Genomic DNA, 18,824 nt, shown 5'->3' with positions numbered 1-18,824 from the left:
TTCAAGCAAGTGGTAGTTGCGTAGCTGTCAATGGAGGGACAGAAATCTCTCAGATTTCATTAAATATATCTTCACATGTGTTTCGAAGATGAACGAAAGTATTGCGGCTTGGAACGGCATTTTTTTCTTTTTTTGGGTGAACTAACCCTTTAAGTATTTAATGTCAAAGCAAATCAACAACTCTCATCACCCTTTCTGACAAACACATCTGGAGGCGTTAATCTGAGAGACACTCACCAGTCTGCATAGAAGTTGACTAGAGCCACCCCTGCACTGTCTGTGAAGAGAAACATGTGGTTTAATGTCATTTGATCTACTACAATGACAAAGCACCATTGGATAACTGACACCCACATGCACAACACAGGTGCAGTAACTGTATGATTGAAACAGCTCCTTCAAACACACAAATAAACAAGATAAGAACTCACTAAGGATGTCATCGATGTTTCCAGCATCCAGACTTGTTATTTCTCCTCGTCCAGGAGTGTACAAACCCGTTACCTGCCAACAACAGAGGTGGTTTATTGGTAAACTTTTTGTATGTGTGTATGTGAGTAATAACAGTAACAAGAGCCAGTGGTAAATCCTTATCATTAGAGAGTCATACTCATAATCTATAATCTCTCTGATACAAAAAAAAAACCTGGGCTTTCATGCAGGGGCCAAAATGAACCCTAGGAATGCCCTGAATAAAAATAGAAATGGACTTGAAGTGGAATTATAAGAACAATCAGATTTTCTGGTGTGATGTGAGCGATTCAAATTAAGAAGTAGAAACCATCTACTAGAGTAAATATCTGTTGTGACTCATGCATCTTTTAACAACTTAAAAACTAAATTTACTATCATAATAACTTTGCCCAAATTTCTTTTATCTTTTACAGAACTCTAGGTGGCATGGGAAATAGTCCTCAAATTAAGTCAACAAAACAAAACAAAAATCACAGAACAATATTTCTTACTAATAAATAAATGTGTCATTTAAATATTTTTAAACAAATACATAAATATTACATAATAATTATACATTGAAAACCTTGAAAAAGTTGTAACTGAGGAAATTTGAAATTAAAAGTTGATAATATGTGCTTGTTATGAAATGCGTTAAAAAATACAGAAATGAGGAGTGAAACGGGAAACTAACGATAACCTATTTATGCTAATAACATCATCAAATGGGGCACAACGAACAAATACAAATAAGCATTAAGCAAAAAAAAACAAAAAAAACACATGGGATAAAGTCAGACTGGGACAGTAGTTTCTTTAAATGACAAACAGGAAAACAGATTTCATTATACTATCATTAGTCCAGGCAACACTATAAAAGATCTAACAAATCAATCACAGCTAAATACAATTATTTATTTTTTTTAACAACTAATGTGACATTTATTTGAGAAATGGAAAGTGAATCTTTGCTGACCAACGTGGCCGTTTTTAAAGCCTCTACTGAATTTTACTTTTCTTTCAGTGCAGGTAATGTGTCTAAGCAAACAACACGCAAATTGTGGCTTCACCATATTCCTAAATAAGGAGCAAAATGTGCTTGTAACAGTCCAGCCTATATTTAATTATTTGTCATAATGAGATTAAAGATTAACGTCTAGTGTCAACGCTATAAGAATGAGTCTTCGATCAACAGATAGAATAGATATGTTTGAAACAAGATGACCTTTGTAAACAAATCATTTTCTCTCATTTCTCCAACTTGTTTTCTTTTATTTCCCCCAAAAGCCCCCTTTAATGGGAAAGTACATTAAGGTTGCACTTAGGAACAGTGAACTGATAATCTCACATCATCTAATCTAACTGTTATCATTTCAGATAACTGTGATCACAGTTAGTGCATTTTAAATTCCAATCACATGCTATCACTCAAATAAGAGAAGTTTGATAAAATACAGAAAAAAATATGAAAAGGAAATTAAATGTTATATTGCTTTCTAGCCAGAAGTAGTGAGCGTGATATTTCAGGAGGTGAAGACCACTTTGGTTTTATCAGCTTTAAATCTGCAGTACGAATTTATATATTAAAAAAAATAAAAAACTTTTAAGTATGTTGAATAACATTTTTACTATTATACAGATTATCATGTTTTAGTATATAATGTACTTCATTTTATTCATATTCTATAAATAACTGATTAAAGTTTGAAACTACAATTTTTTGAAAGAAGTCTCTTATTCTCACCAAGGCTGCATTTATTTAATCAAAAATACTATAAAAATTATGAAATATTATTACAAATTGAAAGAACTGTTTGCTAATTTGCTGCTCAAAAATGTTATATTATCAATGTTAAAAACAGTTGCGCTGTATAACATTTGATGAATATAAAAGTTCAATGAACAGCATTTATTAAAGCATTTAACTAGAAATATTTTATGCCATTCTAAATGTCTTTACTGTCATTTTTGATCAATTTTTAAATGCATCCTTGATTAATAAAAATATGAATTTATCTTTTTTTTAAGCTTACCACAAATGTTTGAATGGTATCATTGTTTTCCCAAAAATGTTAAGCAGCAAAAACAGTTTTCAACATTGATAAATGTTTCTTGAGCAGCAAATCAGCATATTAGAATGATTTCTAAAGGATCATGTGACAATAAAGACTGGACTACTGATGCTGAAAGTTCAGCTTTGCCATCGCAGGAATAAATAACATTTTTAAATGTATTAAAATAGAAAACAATTATTTTAAATTGTATTATTTCACAATATTACTGTTCTTACTGTATTTTTTTTCTTACTGTGTTTTACTGAGACTTTCAAAAACATTAAAATTTTGTAATGTGACAGTACTGTATTTGTTTATTTTAGCAGAATATTTGTTTACTAAAAGTAAAAATTACATTATATTTATGTTTCAAAGTTCAGTGTTAATAAATGGCATCTTAAGATGTATGTGTATTACACTTGCACTGTAACACAACAACAATTTCGTATGGATTTTAGACATTCCTTTTAGCCATGTGATGTTATGTCTTGCTGATCAGTTAATATATGTTCTATGAAATGAGCATATCACAACCAAAGTTCATTGAAGTCAAGTAACGTGGCTACTGGCTAATTATCCAACATACGTAATCAATCCAAAAGACACTGTGAACAGGTTTGGCAGTGCCACGCGTTAAAGTAGAGTTGGTTGTTGGATGAGTCTGCTGTTGCAACATATCACTACATCCTGTTTGAGTGTCAAAGATAGCCTGAAGACAAGTATAATGACATTACGATGTATTCACCTCTCCTTGATTAAACACAGAGAGGCGGACTGTTAATTGGCAAGTAAATAACATTGCGAACGGCAAGACTGACTGCGATTACATGATGTGGACCTTCTCCCTAGGGCTGTAACAATATATTTCAGTACAAAAATATTGTATTGTGTATAGTTCACCCAAAATGAAAATTACTGCGTGAGAATTTTTTTTCTAAGTTTACAGAGTTGTAGTGTCAGTACTACATTAAAGGGGTCATCGGATGCAAAATTCACTTTTATATGGTGTTTGCATATAAATGTGTCTTTGCAGTGTGTGGACACAACCACCATACAATGAAAAAAATCCATTCACTAAACACTAAACCTCATGCTCCGCCCACGACCGCTGACGGACTGTCCCGTATTAGCATATTTCCGCCCTCAGCCATTTGTATACTGTCTGCAAAGGCAGCACTTTACGTGTCTTGTGTCTAGACGCCCCATGGAAGAGAGGGGTGGGGTGAGCAGTTGCTCATTATCATTTAAAGAGACATGCACCGAAACGGGTTGCTGTGAACAGAGCTGTTTTTGAAGAGGTAAAAAGGGTGTTGTTTTACACAACCATTGAAGAATTTTAACCAAAATATGTAACAAACTTTACATGAAGACCCTAAAGAATCATACCAACTTGTGGAAAATGGGCATCCGAGGACCCCTTTGCTGAATATAATGTATAATTATGCAATGGGGGAATATTTGTGGGTTCTGATAATGGCAAATGTCTTACATTAGCAGTAAAAAGTGGCCTACATTATTTTAAATATATCTAGTCAGTGACAGAGTGCAAGCATATTTGTCTAAAATAATTCTGTATTTTCAGCTTCGGAATCATGAACATTTTTATTCTGATGTCACCATTGTCCCGTGCATTGGGTTACCAGCACCAAATACAAGCCCAATGTGATACCAAATTTAGCATTTTAATCAACAGTAAAACATTTTGTTAACCCTTTACCATATCATATGTCTTGGAGTATCACAACAATATCGTATCGTGAGTTCTGCATCGCGATATGTATCGAATCGTGACATGAGGGTATCGTTACACCCCTACTTCTCAGAGGCAAAAAGAACAATTCAGACTAAAATATCAATCACACTGAGGCATATCTGATCCTCTTCAAAACAAACAAAAAACAGGCAGCTGCTAAACAACACTGCCTAAATTTATTTGCTAATCTCTCAGAGAACTCAAGTCTCCAACTGTCACAACAGCCACAGAAACAAAACAAACACACGGCTCCACATGGGCTGATCTAAACCGCTCAGATCCCAAAGTGCAAAATCACAGCTAGACCCAACATACGCTGTAGTTTCGGTAAGCAACTTTGGACCCGTGCATGTCCATTTCTTACTGAGATTCATCACAAAGAACTTCCCACTTCTAATAAGGGAGTGTCTGTCTACTCAGATACATAAAAATAGGTTTGAACCAGGGTTGATGAGAGAGTTAAGACCCGTTCACACCAAGAATGATAACTATAATAATAACTATATTAGAATCCACACAAACAAATTATAATGTTTTGTTTATTATGAGCATGCGTTACAGGTACGTCATCTGCCAGATTCTGATTGGCTATTTGTATTGTTTATCAGTTGAAACAAAGTCCAACGATAGTGTTCCTGTCGATAAAATGTTTAAGATATTCTTTTTCCCTAAGACTAAATTTGGATTTATTTTGTTAAAAATCTTTTAAAAGTATCAACAGAATAAAAAAAGTTTCTCAAATAACATAAAAATTGATTCCATATAGATTGTTGTTTAAGCACTGATCCCATTCGAATTGCCATTTATTTTTGGTGTAATTATAGTTAGTGTGGATTTCACCATTCTCAAATTCGAAGGTATAATAAAAACCTTTTATAGTTGTAGTTATCGTCCTTGGTGTGAACATGCTTTTACGTACAGATGTTTTTATGTTTGTGAACAAACATTTAGTTTTCTGTGATTTATTTAACATTGTTAAATAAAAATTCATCATATTTTCAAAATGCATATTACAGATCAATTGTAATCATGCATATATCATTTTCCTCATCTTTTCAGTCTCAAAACCAAGTCCCTGACTCCTGCCATACATTTTTTTTCTCTTTTGGCTAATCCGTTACACTCGGATGTTCACAATACGGAAGAAAATATCTGTCTACTTCTGTTTAATCGCAGCTTTAAATATGTCATCGAGGTCATGCTATCTAGCTGGCTTACATTGCGAACACTGACTTATGATAACCCTGGAAGCATTACTTAAAATAGGTTGAAATCATAAAAAATAAAAAAAATCAGTAATGCTTCACACTGTTTGTAAAGTGGGTTTTATTTATTGCAATCATGAAGTTGCTTTAAAACAATTTCAGAATAAGGAAGAAACTATACAACACAAGTTATTGACAAGATTAATAAAACAGTGACTGAAGTGCTGAAGGTCAATCTCAAAGCAAACTACCTCAGATGGTGATAAATATTACGTTCACAAAGGAAAACAGACCAAAATCTTTACATTTTACAACTTATGAGAAAAATAGCTACAAAAAATATCTCCCTTTGTATATACTGCTAAAATACATACCGAAACTGAAAGCTTGTAAAATGAACTAAATTGGAAGCAAGACTACCGCTGCTGTGGTTTTCACATCATGCTGTGCTAAACAGAGCAGCGCGGGGCACTTCCGGGTTGACAGCCAATAGGATTCGGCCACAACAGAGAAGTTCACCAACCGGTTTCTTTACTGCGAAGTCGGATGACACGAATCCCAAAATAGCAATCTCTTTACTTTAGGACTATAAAGATCACTATTGACAGCTGCAAATTGTATGGCTCCTATTGTAAAAACGACTTTAAGTGCTTAATTCACGTGTTTAAAGGACTTTCCGAGTTAAACAGGCTCACATCAATTGCTGTCTGTGAAACTTTACAACTATGAATGGAAACAGGACACCTGCAAGCAACTCAGATACTGGTTCATTTGAACAAGTTGCGTTTAACATATAAAACCTCTGCAAGGTTCCAAACTTGCGTTGCGGGTGACGTAGTGCCTTCTTTCCCCATCTAAAACTCATCTATTCCGTCATTCTCTGCGCTAGAGAACAAAGTCCTTTGGCCTTTTAAACACTGTATCTGACTGCTAAAAACATAGATTTTTATGATTCAGTGATCCTTAGTTTGCTTGCAGTCATTCCACAGCCTATAAACTCTCAAAATGTCCCATACTAGCAGCTGCATCATGACTACAAGTCCGGTGGTAACTCTAATAGCTGGTTAGCCGCATTAGCCGGCTAGCACTTTCTGTAGCAATCATACATTCATTATAGGCCATTAGACCAGGATTCATAGTTGAAGTCGTTCGTTGCACACATTCTAGAGGCCTTCGTATAATAACTCGTTAAATAACAAGAGCATCACATCCAAGTTCATAAACCCTCCTAATAGCTAACGTTATATGAGCTAGCTATCACAAACAAACCTGCCAGAAGTGTGTTACTGAACGAGCGCGCTATTACTCATACACATACCAGCAGGAGGGTGAAGTAGTGCAGTTCGGGAGCGGGAATTATTGATGATAATTTCATTGTATAGTGGTGTTGGTTGAGGTTACGATGTTGTTGGATCTTGCCAGTTTCTCGACACCACCTCCTTCTCCTCTGCTGCAGGAAACAGGCAGTACATACGGCCAGGGCTATGGGAACTGGAATTCCGGGTTTGCCGGGAGTTATGGGAAATGTAGTTTCATACTGGGACTCTTGTCGTTCAGACAACTAGGATTTGTTTATCAAAAAACTACAATCCCAGTATGGAACGTATGGGGAGAATGTGGTCCTTGGTAATTGTAGTTTTATTTACATACGTGCCCAGATGTGTTTGCGGTATCAAGAGTTTTTGGAGTATCATTGACCACAGCGGGGGTGAAGTACCCAAAATTATGAAACCAGCGAAAACACGGCATTGCGTTGAAAACGTTTGTGACGTTTAAAGTCAGAGATGGAAATATCAGATTAATTGTGTTTCACCTTGAATGTGGTAAGTTGCATCATCGTTTCCCAACTGTATAACGGGATTTTTGAATATTTAGCAATCAAGCTACATGCAAACACACCCAAATGCGGGATTAATAAATGATTAAAAGTTCATTGACACTGTCATTTCCTGTCGTTGAAGTACTGCAGCAGTTATGTAACTATGTTTGCATTTGTTAAAATTATTGTTTATTTTTTTGCAGCTTAGGCACAAAGAGTTCATGAGTATGTCAGTGAGCTCTGCAGCTGATTCATAAATATGACTTTGTCTTAGTGATTTGTCTACCAATCCAAACACACCACGTACAACCTAAACAAACAAACTGTCAAGTGTTAACACTGTTGTTCAGACACAGTGTACATTTGTTTAGGAAAAGTGTATGAGCTTGTAAACTTCCTGGAAAATGGGTTCTTATAATTGTACAGTTTTTAATTCTGGCTGTTTTATACATACAAATGAGATCTCTGTTATCTGTATCATTTCTCTTTAGGAAAGGACCTAGTAATGTGTCTCATTTAGAGTATCAGAAGAGTTCTCAACAGCGTTAATGTCTCAAATTGTGCTCAGATTTGCCAAGGTACTAAAGCCTGAGATATCATTATGTTAATTTGAAGAGTTTATTTTTAGAGCTGCATAATCCAGATGAAGCGACACACTGTTACTTTACTTCAAATAATGACTCACTGATTAATTCTTCTAAGGAATTTTAAAGGATATCTGAGACAAAGTTGCATGAAACACAAGTGAGAACAATGAGCAATGCAATTTTCCTCTTGGTATTGTTGACATTTTATCTTTTGTTTTGCAGTTATTTTAATGCATACATTTCAAACACGGGTTGTTTAAAAAAAATAGCTGTAAATTGTAGTCAAAAATTAAGATTTCAAAAGTCAATGTAGTCTATAGTTTTGAATCAATGTAGTTTTATAGTGTCGTTTGACCGTTTTATGTCAGCACACTCCTATAAGTCGGCCTTGGCATTGAGCACTGGTAATGTTTGGCACAGTAGGTCAGAGCAGGTGGTTTGTGCTCTGTGTGTGAGTGATCCGCTCTCTCTCCTGCAGAACACTAGATCAGAGCTGCCAGGGGGACCTGCGGCTACGCCAAGCCCAGCAAGGCTTCACTTAGCTGGGTAACATCTGCTAAGGCCACCCCTGCCTCCTGGACATCACCATGGTGAGAGTCAGAAAACAAAAGCTGTGCTGAGATTTATGAGAGATCATGAGTATTATATTATGAGTTTTAAAAGTGTTTTTACAGACTTACTTTTTTTTTTTTGTGGTTTAATTATTGACAACAGCAGTTTTGTTAATTTTATTAGAAACAGACTATGCTGAGATTATAAAAAGCTTGCATATTACTGACACATTAATGTCTTTAGAGATTTCCACCTCACTTCTTCTGTCATATCAAAGAGTTATAAATGACTCTCTTTAAATATATTGTCACATTAACAAGATGCTTTTCACAGAGTAAAATAGCAGGTGTGAGGAATGCAATTAAAAAGCTGTTAATTATACAATTGTCGTGAGGTATGGCCTACCAAGAACCAGAAGATTTCAGCTTTTGGCAAATTTCACTTATAAGCTATACTTTGTAATTTGGGTATTCTAATTCTAAATCAGATACATATTGTTTTCACATATGTATATCATTTTTTTAATGTGATAACATTTTACATATACAATATGTGCTTAATTTAGAACTAGAACTATACTGTATGTGTACATATATATATATATATATATATATATATATATATATATATACACACACACATCATTTTTGTTTGTATGTATATATATATATATATATATGTACACACATACAAACAAAAATTACGTCCTCACATTTAGGTATGTTTCATTGCGTCATGAGAAACGATACAATTGGAATGCGGAATGCCCATTTTAGTTTGACCCTTGTGTCCCTTTAGCCTCAGCATGTACGGTATGAATGAAAACAATCCATTCAATGGCCTCAATGTTGAATGTGACCCCTTATATTAATATTTAATGAAGTGAAGGGTAAGTGAATGTTTCTGAGGGAAGCTTGGCTCTCTCCAGGGTTAAGTGAGCTGTTAATAATTGATGATGTGCTGATTTTTATGGTTCTTTGAGCGTGTTAATAGAATAATGTACTTACTGACTGCACCAATAGAATAATGCAGTTAACGTGTGTTTTGAGAATAATGTAATTAGCATGTGTTCAAGGGGTTATTGCTGAGGGAGAGAGCGGGTAGATACACACATCTACATGATCTTTGATGGAACACAGTGTGTGTCGTTCATTGCTTTCTAACCTTATAAACACCCAACTGATTCAAATCTTGTTTCATCTTTTTCATTTCCACTGTGTCTCTCTCTCTTCTTCTCTTTTCCCCCTCTCTCGCTCTTTCTCATTGATTTTCTGTTTGTTTTTCAATCACATTATTTCCCGCGCACAGCGGTGTAGCCAGCGGCTAAATGGCCCCTCTCCTACTAATTGGACGTTTAATTAGATCACAGATTTGGCCCAATTAGTCGCTGTAGGGAGGACAGGGGATAGCCTGGGGGGCTGTGTGTGTCTTTGGGTGCGTGTTTATGTGAGTAGAGAGAAAGCGAGGAACGGAGATACGGAGAAGGGGGAGCGAGAGAGAGAATGGGAGGGTGGAAGAGAGATATCTCTCTCTAGGCTGCCTCATTAGAGATGTCAGAAAGGGTCTGCCATGATACTTCCCCCCTCGCTATGAGTCCAGCCCAAGAGACCTATCAGAGCAACCCGTCCCAAGTGTGCTCCGGGGACTCAGACCGTGCCGTCTCTCAGTCTCAGGAGCAGCTGCAGTTCAAATCACTGCCGTATTACCACCAGCCTCAGTTTATCAGTGAATGATGCCATACCTTTGTGAAAACATACAGAACAAGGGTGTTTCCTTTGAGGTGGCACTGTACTAAAAGTTCAGTACAAAATATTATATCAAGAAGGCAGCACATCTTTTGCCTCCCATTTACTTATTGTGGTCTCTGAGCTGATGGTCCTAAAGCATGGTGTGAGTGTTAGGGACAATGTGATTGGCTGATAAAGCTGTCAACGAGATAATGGCTGCCTATCATGTTCACAACTGGCCTGCAACTAGACCTGTGGCCTGAATGGGTCAAACTGGTTAAAATGCATACTTGGACTCATTCAGGCCATCTTTGTCCAGGTAACCTGCTTGTTTGTATTGAAATGAGCTTGAAATGTCTTTTTGAAATGAAATGAGTTTTTTAGAGAGCTTTCAGCTCTGACATTAAAGCACATGTGTTGGCTACTGAAAATGATTCAATTTTGAATAATTTCTTGATTTATACTCGTAAGCAAGATGGGAATCTGTGATTGGACAATAAAAGCCAATTCTGGGAATTCTGTTTAATGTATTGATAGCGATATTGAATAAAAAGTGCTACGCATTGGTTATTATGTGTGTGTTTATTGAAGAGTTCAGATGCAAAAGCCTCTAAGTGCCATCTGAAATTTTCTTCTAGAATGATCATTTTTATCAAGCTCGTACATTTAAGTGGCAATGAAAATTACCTATTCATTGTCATTTAAGTGAAATTACTGAACTTAAATGTACGAGTTTGATAAAAATTATCATTCTAGAAGAAAATTTCAGATGGCACTTAGAGGCTTTTGCATCTGAACTCTTCATATATATATATATATATATATATATATGCACAGAATGTTCTACCACTGTCCTATGTGCAGTGTGTTTGTTATACGTCTTAGATTTCACACTTTCGACAGTGTGTATTGTTTAACTGTTTAATAGCACACGTGTTTATCACTTGTTGTGACTGACACATTTGGAACTATATAATTGCATTACTTTGCCCATTGGAAGGCACACCTCGTTCACCAGAGGGGCTCATTTGTCGCTCTGCATTGTGGGAGACGACAGCTAATGAGGCACAAGGTGATCATGTCAGTCAAGACACACTATGGATGGCATCCGCAGGGATGCTTGCATGCATCCACAGCATGGAGTCCTTTCTCCTTGGAGAAAGTATGGAGGATTTGCCCTCTGGGCATTAGATGAAAGAACCGGTGTCTCTCAGCGAGATACTTAGAAGAGATTTGAATAAAAGCTCTGTTTTTGGAAAGGGAGAGGTTGATGTGAATCATACAGATCTGCTATTGCAATGCCAGGCACTGCTTTACTGACAAATGTGCACACAGCTCAACTTCTGACCCTGTGGTTTGTTCTTCATTATTATTTCTTTTTTTCCTCTCTCTCTGTCTCTCTTTCTCCCTAAATCCTGACTTAGCTGGTTGTTCAATAAGATGCTGGTGGGGAGTCATTTGGCTGGGCTAGACAAGCTGGATGCTTGCCCATACAAACACACACACACACACACACACACACACACACACACACACACGCACGCACGCACGCATTTAAGATGAAGTGCACTCCTCCTTGTGTAGAATTCTTAATGTGTTCCAGAGTTTCAATGTGAAAGTCTAAATCAGTGTTATTTTGTGACTCTTTATCACATTTTTAAAAAATGTAATAAGTATACTGCTTCTTTTCACTTCAGCATTTCTGTAAGGTATAACAACAGTTAATATGACAGATGCTATATATTTTTTTGAATTGTTATTGCTTTAAATGTTATTATTAAGTGAACTACTAGCTAGTTGCAATGATTCACACTTAAATTTGAAGCTGTGATAATCTACAACAGCAAAGGTTGTTAATTAAATTAGTCAAAAATTAGTATGCGCCATTCAAATGCATCATCAATATAATGACAGTATAATTTATATTCGATTTTCCCTCTCCCTTTTTAAAAATTGATTTAAAAAATCTGAATATTACCAGCTTCTTTTCAAAGAAGTCTGAATCCCTTTTATTTTTTAATTTGAGAGTCGTTTGATTTGTATGCCAGGCATTGTTGTTATTAAGCCCCAGTGTGTGTTTGCATGTATGTGTGGGTCGTAGTCTGGAGGAAATCGAGGAAAGCTTGTGGTCGATATGAGCGAAACCTCCATAAAAACCTTTTCTCACGGAAAATCACTTCCCACGCGATCACGCACACACTCACACACTGACGTGCGGTCGGACGCAAACACGCTCGCCAGTACACGTACAGATAGAGCTCATGCATACACCTTTGTCAAAGGCATCCCCCTGCTGTCTTTTTTCCACATCGTGATCCCAAAAGCAGACTGTGTGTGTGCATGCTTTTTTTGTGATGTCTGATTTCCTTCGTTTAAGTACGTAGAGTCATATAAAGCTGAATTATAGTGTATCGGAGAGCATTTAAAGGCTTTAATCAGAACATACACACACAAAAACACATGCTACTGAACTAGATGTAACTCTTAGTAGTTTTATGAGTCTGCATTAACTAACCCCAATTACCCTCTCATGAGGTGCGTGAGAACAGAGCGCCTAATTAGTTGTGTCTGTGCGAGAGAGAAAGAATGGCAAAGAAAAGGGGAATGTATGACTGGGTTATAGTGCTCATTGAAAAAGTTATTTCTGCGGTCATAAACATGCCTGACACACATTTAGTGTGGATTTGTGTACGTAATAGATTTTTTTTAGTCTCTTGCAATATTGATGAGCATGAATAAGAGATGAGTTGGGCAGGGTGTATCCCAGTGGGGGATTTGCCCCCTCCTTGCTACTTCCTTTCTGAGGATTACCCAGAATTCCAGCTGAACCACTAAGAGTGGTTCAAAGGTTGATTCAGAAAGCGTGAGTTTAGATTCTAGGCCTATCCGCTTGTTAAGACTGGACGTAGGGAATACTGTTTCTGGGTCCAAGCCTCCATTCCTTTCAATTGAGAATACTATCTCAACAGCAATTGATAAGCACGATTTATTCATATCACACTTTTAAGCTAAGCTTTTAAAAGGTACAGTGCATGCTATGGAGATAAAAGATAGGATCATGATTTTTCAGTAGTAATACAGCACACCATGAGTGTATATTAGCACCGATTGTTGTTTGCTTTTGGTATCTAATAGAGCGCTTGAACCCAGAAACGGTGACACGTGACGTCAGACTTAACAAGCGGATAATCTTGATGTTTGGCCCCTGAGTAAACATATTGCATGACCTCTGATGTGTGTTTGTGCACCAGGCGATGCTGCTCCCCCAGAATCCATCTCAGGTGCATGCGGCCGCTGTGAATGGAGACAAGAACACCTTACAGAGACTGATCACAGGTATCACACATATTTCCATGCTTATAATGCTCCATGTTTTGTGTGTAAGCCTGTGCGATATATCCTAAAAAACGTTTTTTAATTGGTTTTGAAATAAGTCTCTTTTGCTCACCAATGCTGCTTTATTTGATCAAAAAATATAGTGAAATATTAGTGTAATTACAGTGTAATTATCATTACAATTTAAGTTTTATTTAATATATTTTAAAATGTAATTTATTCATGTAATGGCAAAGCTGAATTTTCATTCAGAAATCATCCTACTATGCTGATTTGCTGCTCAAGAAACATTTCTCATTAGTATAAATGTTGAAAACAGTTGTGGTGTTTCATATATTTGTGGAATATATATATATATATATATAAATATACTTTTTTTTTTTTTTTACACACATACACACACACACACACACACTTTTTTTATCCATTTGACAATATTCAGCATGTATATATATATATATATATATATATATATATATATATATATATATATATATATATGAAGATTTCAGATGCAAAAGCTTCTAAGTGCCATCTGAAATTTTCTTCTAAAATTAGCATTTTTTTCAAGCTTGTATGTTTAAGTTCAGTAATTTCACTTTAATGACAATTAATAGGTCATTTTCATTGACATTAAAGTGAAATAACTGAACATAAACATACAAGCTTATAAAAATGATCATTCTAGAAGGAAATTACAGATGGCACTTAGAGGCTTTTGCATCTGAACTCTTCATATATATATATATACACACACACACACACACTTTTTTATCCTTTTGACAATATTCAGCATATATATATATATATATATATATATATATATATATATATATATATATATATATATATATATATATATATATATATATATATATATTAGGGCTGTCAAACGATTAATCACGATTAATCGCATCCAAAATAAAAGTTTGTTTTTACATAATATATGTGTGTACGGTGTATAATTATTTTCTATATATAAATACACACACATGCATGTATATATTTAAGAAATATTTGCATGTATATACTGTGTATATATATTTATATTATATATAATTTATATTATATATAAATATTTTATATATAAATAACACATTTTTCTTAAATATATATGCATGTGTGTGTATTTATATATAAAAAATAATTATACTCCATACACACACATATATTATGTAAACACAAACTTTTATTTTGGATGCGATTAATCGCGATTAATCGTTTGACAGCCCTACTCTCTCTCTCTCTCTCTCTCTCTCTCTCTCTCTCTATATATATATATATATATATATATATATATATATATATAATTTTAAGCTATTTCAAAGTAATATGTATATATGTGTATTTTTATTTTATTTTATTTAAAAATTTGTATTTTTTTAAACAGAAATCTTGATTTCAACCAGTCATTGTTACAAAGTACGTTTAAAATGTTTAATATGAGAATTAAAATACAGTAAAAATCTAGTTAAGTAAAAAATCTAAATTAAATTAAGAATAATGTTTAATAATTTTCATTTATATACACCATACTTTATAAGAATTTACTGAATTCAATGAGGAATTTATTTCTTGACCATTGAAGTTCATTCTTCTTTAGTATATATATATTGTGTGACATTCCATCTGCCATGTTGCATTGCATTGTATGTTTTTTTTTAACCTAGGATGTACTAACTACAACCATGTAGATAATTTACTCCGATACCAAAAAATACCATTTAGCAATTTATGGAAGAACTTTCTGTAAAAAAAATCCTGCTCTGCTCACAGTTCTCATATTTTCAAATTTAATTTCCATGGCCTTATGGGATAGCAAAGTGTCCACTGGTTCACACTTCAAATACCTGAAAGATGCAGTATGTTAACCAGGTAGCGTAAGTGTTGATGGTCAGTATTAATAACCACACAAAAATACCATTAATATCATTGTGAATGTTGCTTAGTTTTATATCGCCAGCAAAATCGTCTTAAATCTACTGTGACTATTCAATACATCACTCACTATTTAATATATCACTACCTATTTCATTTTATATTAAGTGTGGATTCCAATAACAGGCTAGGGTTGACTCATTTATGTGTGTGTGTGTGTGTGTTTGCTTTGTGTTCACAGCAGAGTCTAGTCTGCGGGACAGCGAGGATCAATTCGGCCGGACTCCTCTGATGTATTGTGTTCTGGCTGACCGCTTGGACTGTGCAGAGGTGCTGCTTAAGGCCGGCGCAGCCGTCAACAAGACTGACCACAGTCAGAGGACTGCACTGCACCTCGCAGCACAGAAGGTGACACACACACACACACACACACAGCCGTCTGTCTCTGAGCTGATCCTGTTTCTGATAGACACTTACAAAAGGTTGGTGTTGTTAGGGTTTACTGCCCTCTAGTGTTTGTGATGTTGACACATTTCTCCCTGAAATTTAAATATGAGAGCGCTTGTATGTGTTATGGTATTTAATAAACAGGATGGTTTGAATGAGACAAGAGGATTGGATAGGAGAGCAGAGTGGAGAGGAAAGGAGAAGAGTGTGAGGAGAGGAAGACAGGGAGGGACTGGATTGATGGGTAACACTCTGACATCTAGATCAATAAGAGCTGTAGCTCAGGGATTAACAGTCTAATTGGGCTGGGAATAGAGACTGAGAACCCTGACACACACACATGAGGGCTCTCCCTGGAATGTTTTACACAGGAGCTAAGGAGGCCTGGGAGGATACTTGATGAGAGGGGAGGGCCATTCGCACTCAGACACATTCAGACCCTTTAGATGGATAAACAGCCTTCTCTATCCCAAACGCAGCCCAAGAATAAAGCAATGTTTTTTTTTTTTACTCCATTTAGATATTTTGCAGGCTTTAAAGAAAAACTTAAAAGACTTAAATTTAAAAAATGTAGATCGGGGACTTGGGGTAGGGTTGAAGCGGACTTAATGATGGGAGAAGTCGGGCACACGTCCGGACAGAGAAGTCAGTCGTTTCACTATAATTCTAGAAGATAGTATTTTTGGGCCTTGACAGAAGCCAGACATAAACTTGCATCATCCACATGAACACAACAGTTCAACATATCATTGCATGGGCACCAATGGCAGCACCATAGCAAAACAAAACAAAAAATCTTCATTAGGATGTTGTGATCCTCCAATCATTACAAACAGACAAAATATTTCTGCAATTAATGTTAAAAGTTGTTGATTTGATTGTATTTTTGCATGTGCACATGCTTTTCAGGGCAACGTGCGTTTCATGAAACTCTTACTGTCGCGCCATGCCGATTGGCGTTTGAAGGATCTGGAGGAAATGACTCCATTGCACCTGGCAACCCGTCACTCGAGCTCCAAACCTCTGTCTCTGCTCCTCAAGCACATGGCACCTGGTGAGGTGGACACACAGGACAGGAATAAGGTACCGAACGATACACACAGATACAGACGCTACACATGCTCACTCACACACTCAGCGGCTCGTATATAGATGGCTTGGGTGGGGATCAGGGGTGAACGTGAGGTTAGGTGGTGTGTGTATGTGTGTGTTTGTGGTTGTGGTTGTATATATGCCGTAAAGCAGCAGGGGGTCTGTGCACCCTCTGATGTTTCTCTGGAGGATATGAGCTCTGTTTAAATTGTCTAATAAAAGATATTTTCTCAGAGCTGCTGCGAGAGCTTGCCAGGCGCCTACCAGGCTCAGGATCTCATCGCAACGTTAACCTTGTGTGTGTGTGTGGAGTGGCGGTCACACTCGCTGCATGCCAAAGACGTCTTCCACGAATCACAGAGACCAACCCAAATTCACAACAAAGACGATATGTATGGATTCTAACCTCAGAATAAAAAATATAGCAGATAATTGTGAAATGAATCTTAAAATAACAAATTCCCATTATGTGATTAAAATTGCAATTACAAGCAACAAAGTCACATTTACAATAAATAGTTGCAATTATGAGAAATAAAGTTTGGGGTTGGTAAGATTTGTTTATGTTTTTGAAAGCTCGTTAAGGTTGCATTTATTTTATAAAAAATACTGTAAAAACAGTAATATTGTGAAATATTAATACAAATTGACTTAAAAAGTTAATATATTTTAAAGAGTAATTCATTTCTGTGATGGCAAAGCTGAATTTTTTAACAGCCTTTACTCCAGTCTTCAGTGTCACATGATCCTTCAGAAATTATTCTAAATTATATATTTGGTCTTTTCTTCTTATTTTCAGTGTTGAAAACAGTTGTGCTGTTTAATAGTTTTTGGGAAACCTTGATACATTTTTTCAGGATTATTTGATGAATAGAAAGTTTAAAAGAACAGCATTTGATTTAGAAATCTTTTCTAACATTTTTTCTAACAAAGAAATAAAGTTGCAATTGAGATATAAAGTCGTACGGGTTCGATGAAACTGGAAAGAGTTTCTTTACTGGTTGGCACTGCTGTTGTACTTTACTGAAATATTTGTACTCTATGAGCTATCATACTGGTAATAATAATAGCTATAGTACTAGGATTAGCAAACACAGACTAGATTAAGAAGATATACGCTGGTCACCATAGAGCAAAAGGAGAGGTTGGAGAGATGCGTATATGGGCCCCCGTGCTTTCCTGGGAAACACTGCTATCAACTGCTCCAGATTACCAGACCACATGCAGCTTTATTCACTTTGGCTCCAATTACTGTAAACATTCACCCCAGTTTACTTTCCGATGATCTACGCACATACAGCGACTCTTTAGATACGCCGTCATTTAAAATCTCATTCCACAGACAAACTGCTCAAAGCTACCAGGGTTATTAAGGCTCCTGTTTTAAATCATGATTCTGTGTGTGTGTGTGTGTATGGTTGTGATTACGCTAGCATGAGTGTGTGCGCGTGTGCACACTGTGGTTGTATCAGTGCCCCCATTGAGTCACATAAGGGAGTTTTGTTTGAAGGCCTTTATCCGTCTGTTGGTTTTGTAATAATTTGATAAGCAGAATCATGATTTCTCGTGATGAGGCTTGTTCTGTGACCAGATGCAAAAAATAGCTCATCTAGTGCGTCTTCAGTCTTCACTTTCCACATTGGCTGTTTGTAAGTTGCTGAGGAAACTTGAGTGATGGATGAAGAGAGAAGGGCATGTGTGCTTTTGAGGTGTGCTTTTTGTGCTTTTGAAGCTGGAGACCAGCATCTATTTAAATGTAACCATTTAGCAGACAATTCATCCAAAGTCACTTACAAATGAGGAAAAGCTCAAGCTATTTATCAGACAGACTCCAAAAATATTAGTAATACTGACAAGAATTAATTTTGACCTCTGACTATCAGGAGTCTCAAGCTGTGAGGGCCAAACTGGCCTGACACAC

The 18,824-nt window shown here is 36.0% G+C and overlaps 2 protein-coding genes across 5 annotated transcripts in view; one reads left to right on the top strand and one right to left on the bottom strand.

Moving 5' to 3' along the window:
* The window catches only part of erp44 (endoplasmic reticulum protein 44), a 14,825-nt gene extending 7,880 nt beyond the window's left edge, over positions 1–6,945 (bottom strand). Inside the window, exons 1-3 of one of the 2 annotated variants that reach the window (XM_079894744.1) lie at positions 6,784–6,945; positions 432–504; positions 238–277 (exon numbers count right to left, since the gene is read on the bottom strand). In XM_079894744.1, the coding sequence (XP_079750870.1) occupies positions 238–277; positions 432–504; positions 6,784–6,840 (170 nt within the window). In that variant the 5' untranslated portion in view covers positions 6,841–6,945. The remainder of the gene's footprint in view (positions 1–237; positions 278–431; positions 505–6,783) is intronic. The other variant, XM_079894745.1, reaches the window with a different exon arrangement.
* A 176-nt stretch (positions 6,946–7,121) lies between these two features.
* invs (inversin) overlaps positions 7,122–18,824 on the top strand; it is a 31,474-nt gene continuing 19,771 nt past the window's right edge. Inside the window, exons 1-5 of one of the 3 annotated variants that reach the window (XM_079894560.1) lie at positions 7,122–7,288; positions 8,350–8,461; positions 13,402–13,486; positions 15,606–15,772; positions 16,721–16,894. In XM_079894560.1, coding sequence (XP_079750686.1) covers positions 8,459–8,461; positions 13,402–13,486; positions 15,606–15,772; positions 16,721–16,894 — 429 coding nt within the window. In that variant the 5' untranslated portion in view covers positions 7,122–7,288; positions 8,350–8,458. Of the gene's footprint in view, positions 7,289–8,349; positions 8,462–13,401; positions 13,487–15,605; positions 15,773–16,003; positions 16,056–16,720; positions 16,895–18,824 lie in introns of those variants that run through there. The other 2 variants (XM_079894561.1, XM_079894562.1) reach the window with 2 other exon arrangements.

The sequence above is a fragment of the Squalius cephalus genome (genome assembly GCF_949319135.1).
Source record: "Squalius cephalus genome assembly, chromosome: 15".
In the NCBI taxonomy this organism is placed as follows: domain Eukaryota; kingdom Metazoa; phylum Chordata; class Actinopteri; order Cypriniformes; family Leuciscidae; genus Squalius; species Squalius cephalus.
The sequence above is the reverse complement of the archived record's forward strand: the minus strand, read 5'-3'. Positions and strand labels throughout refer to the sequence as shown.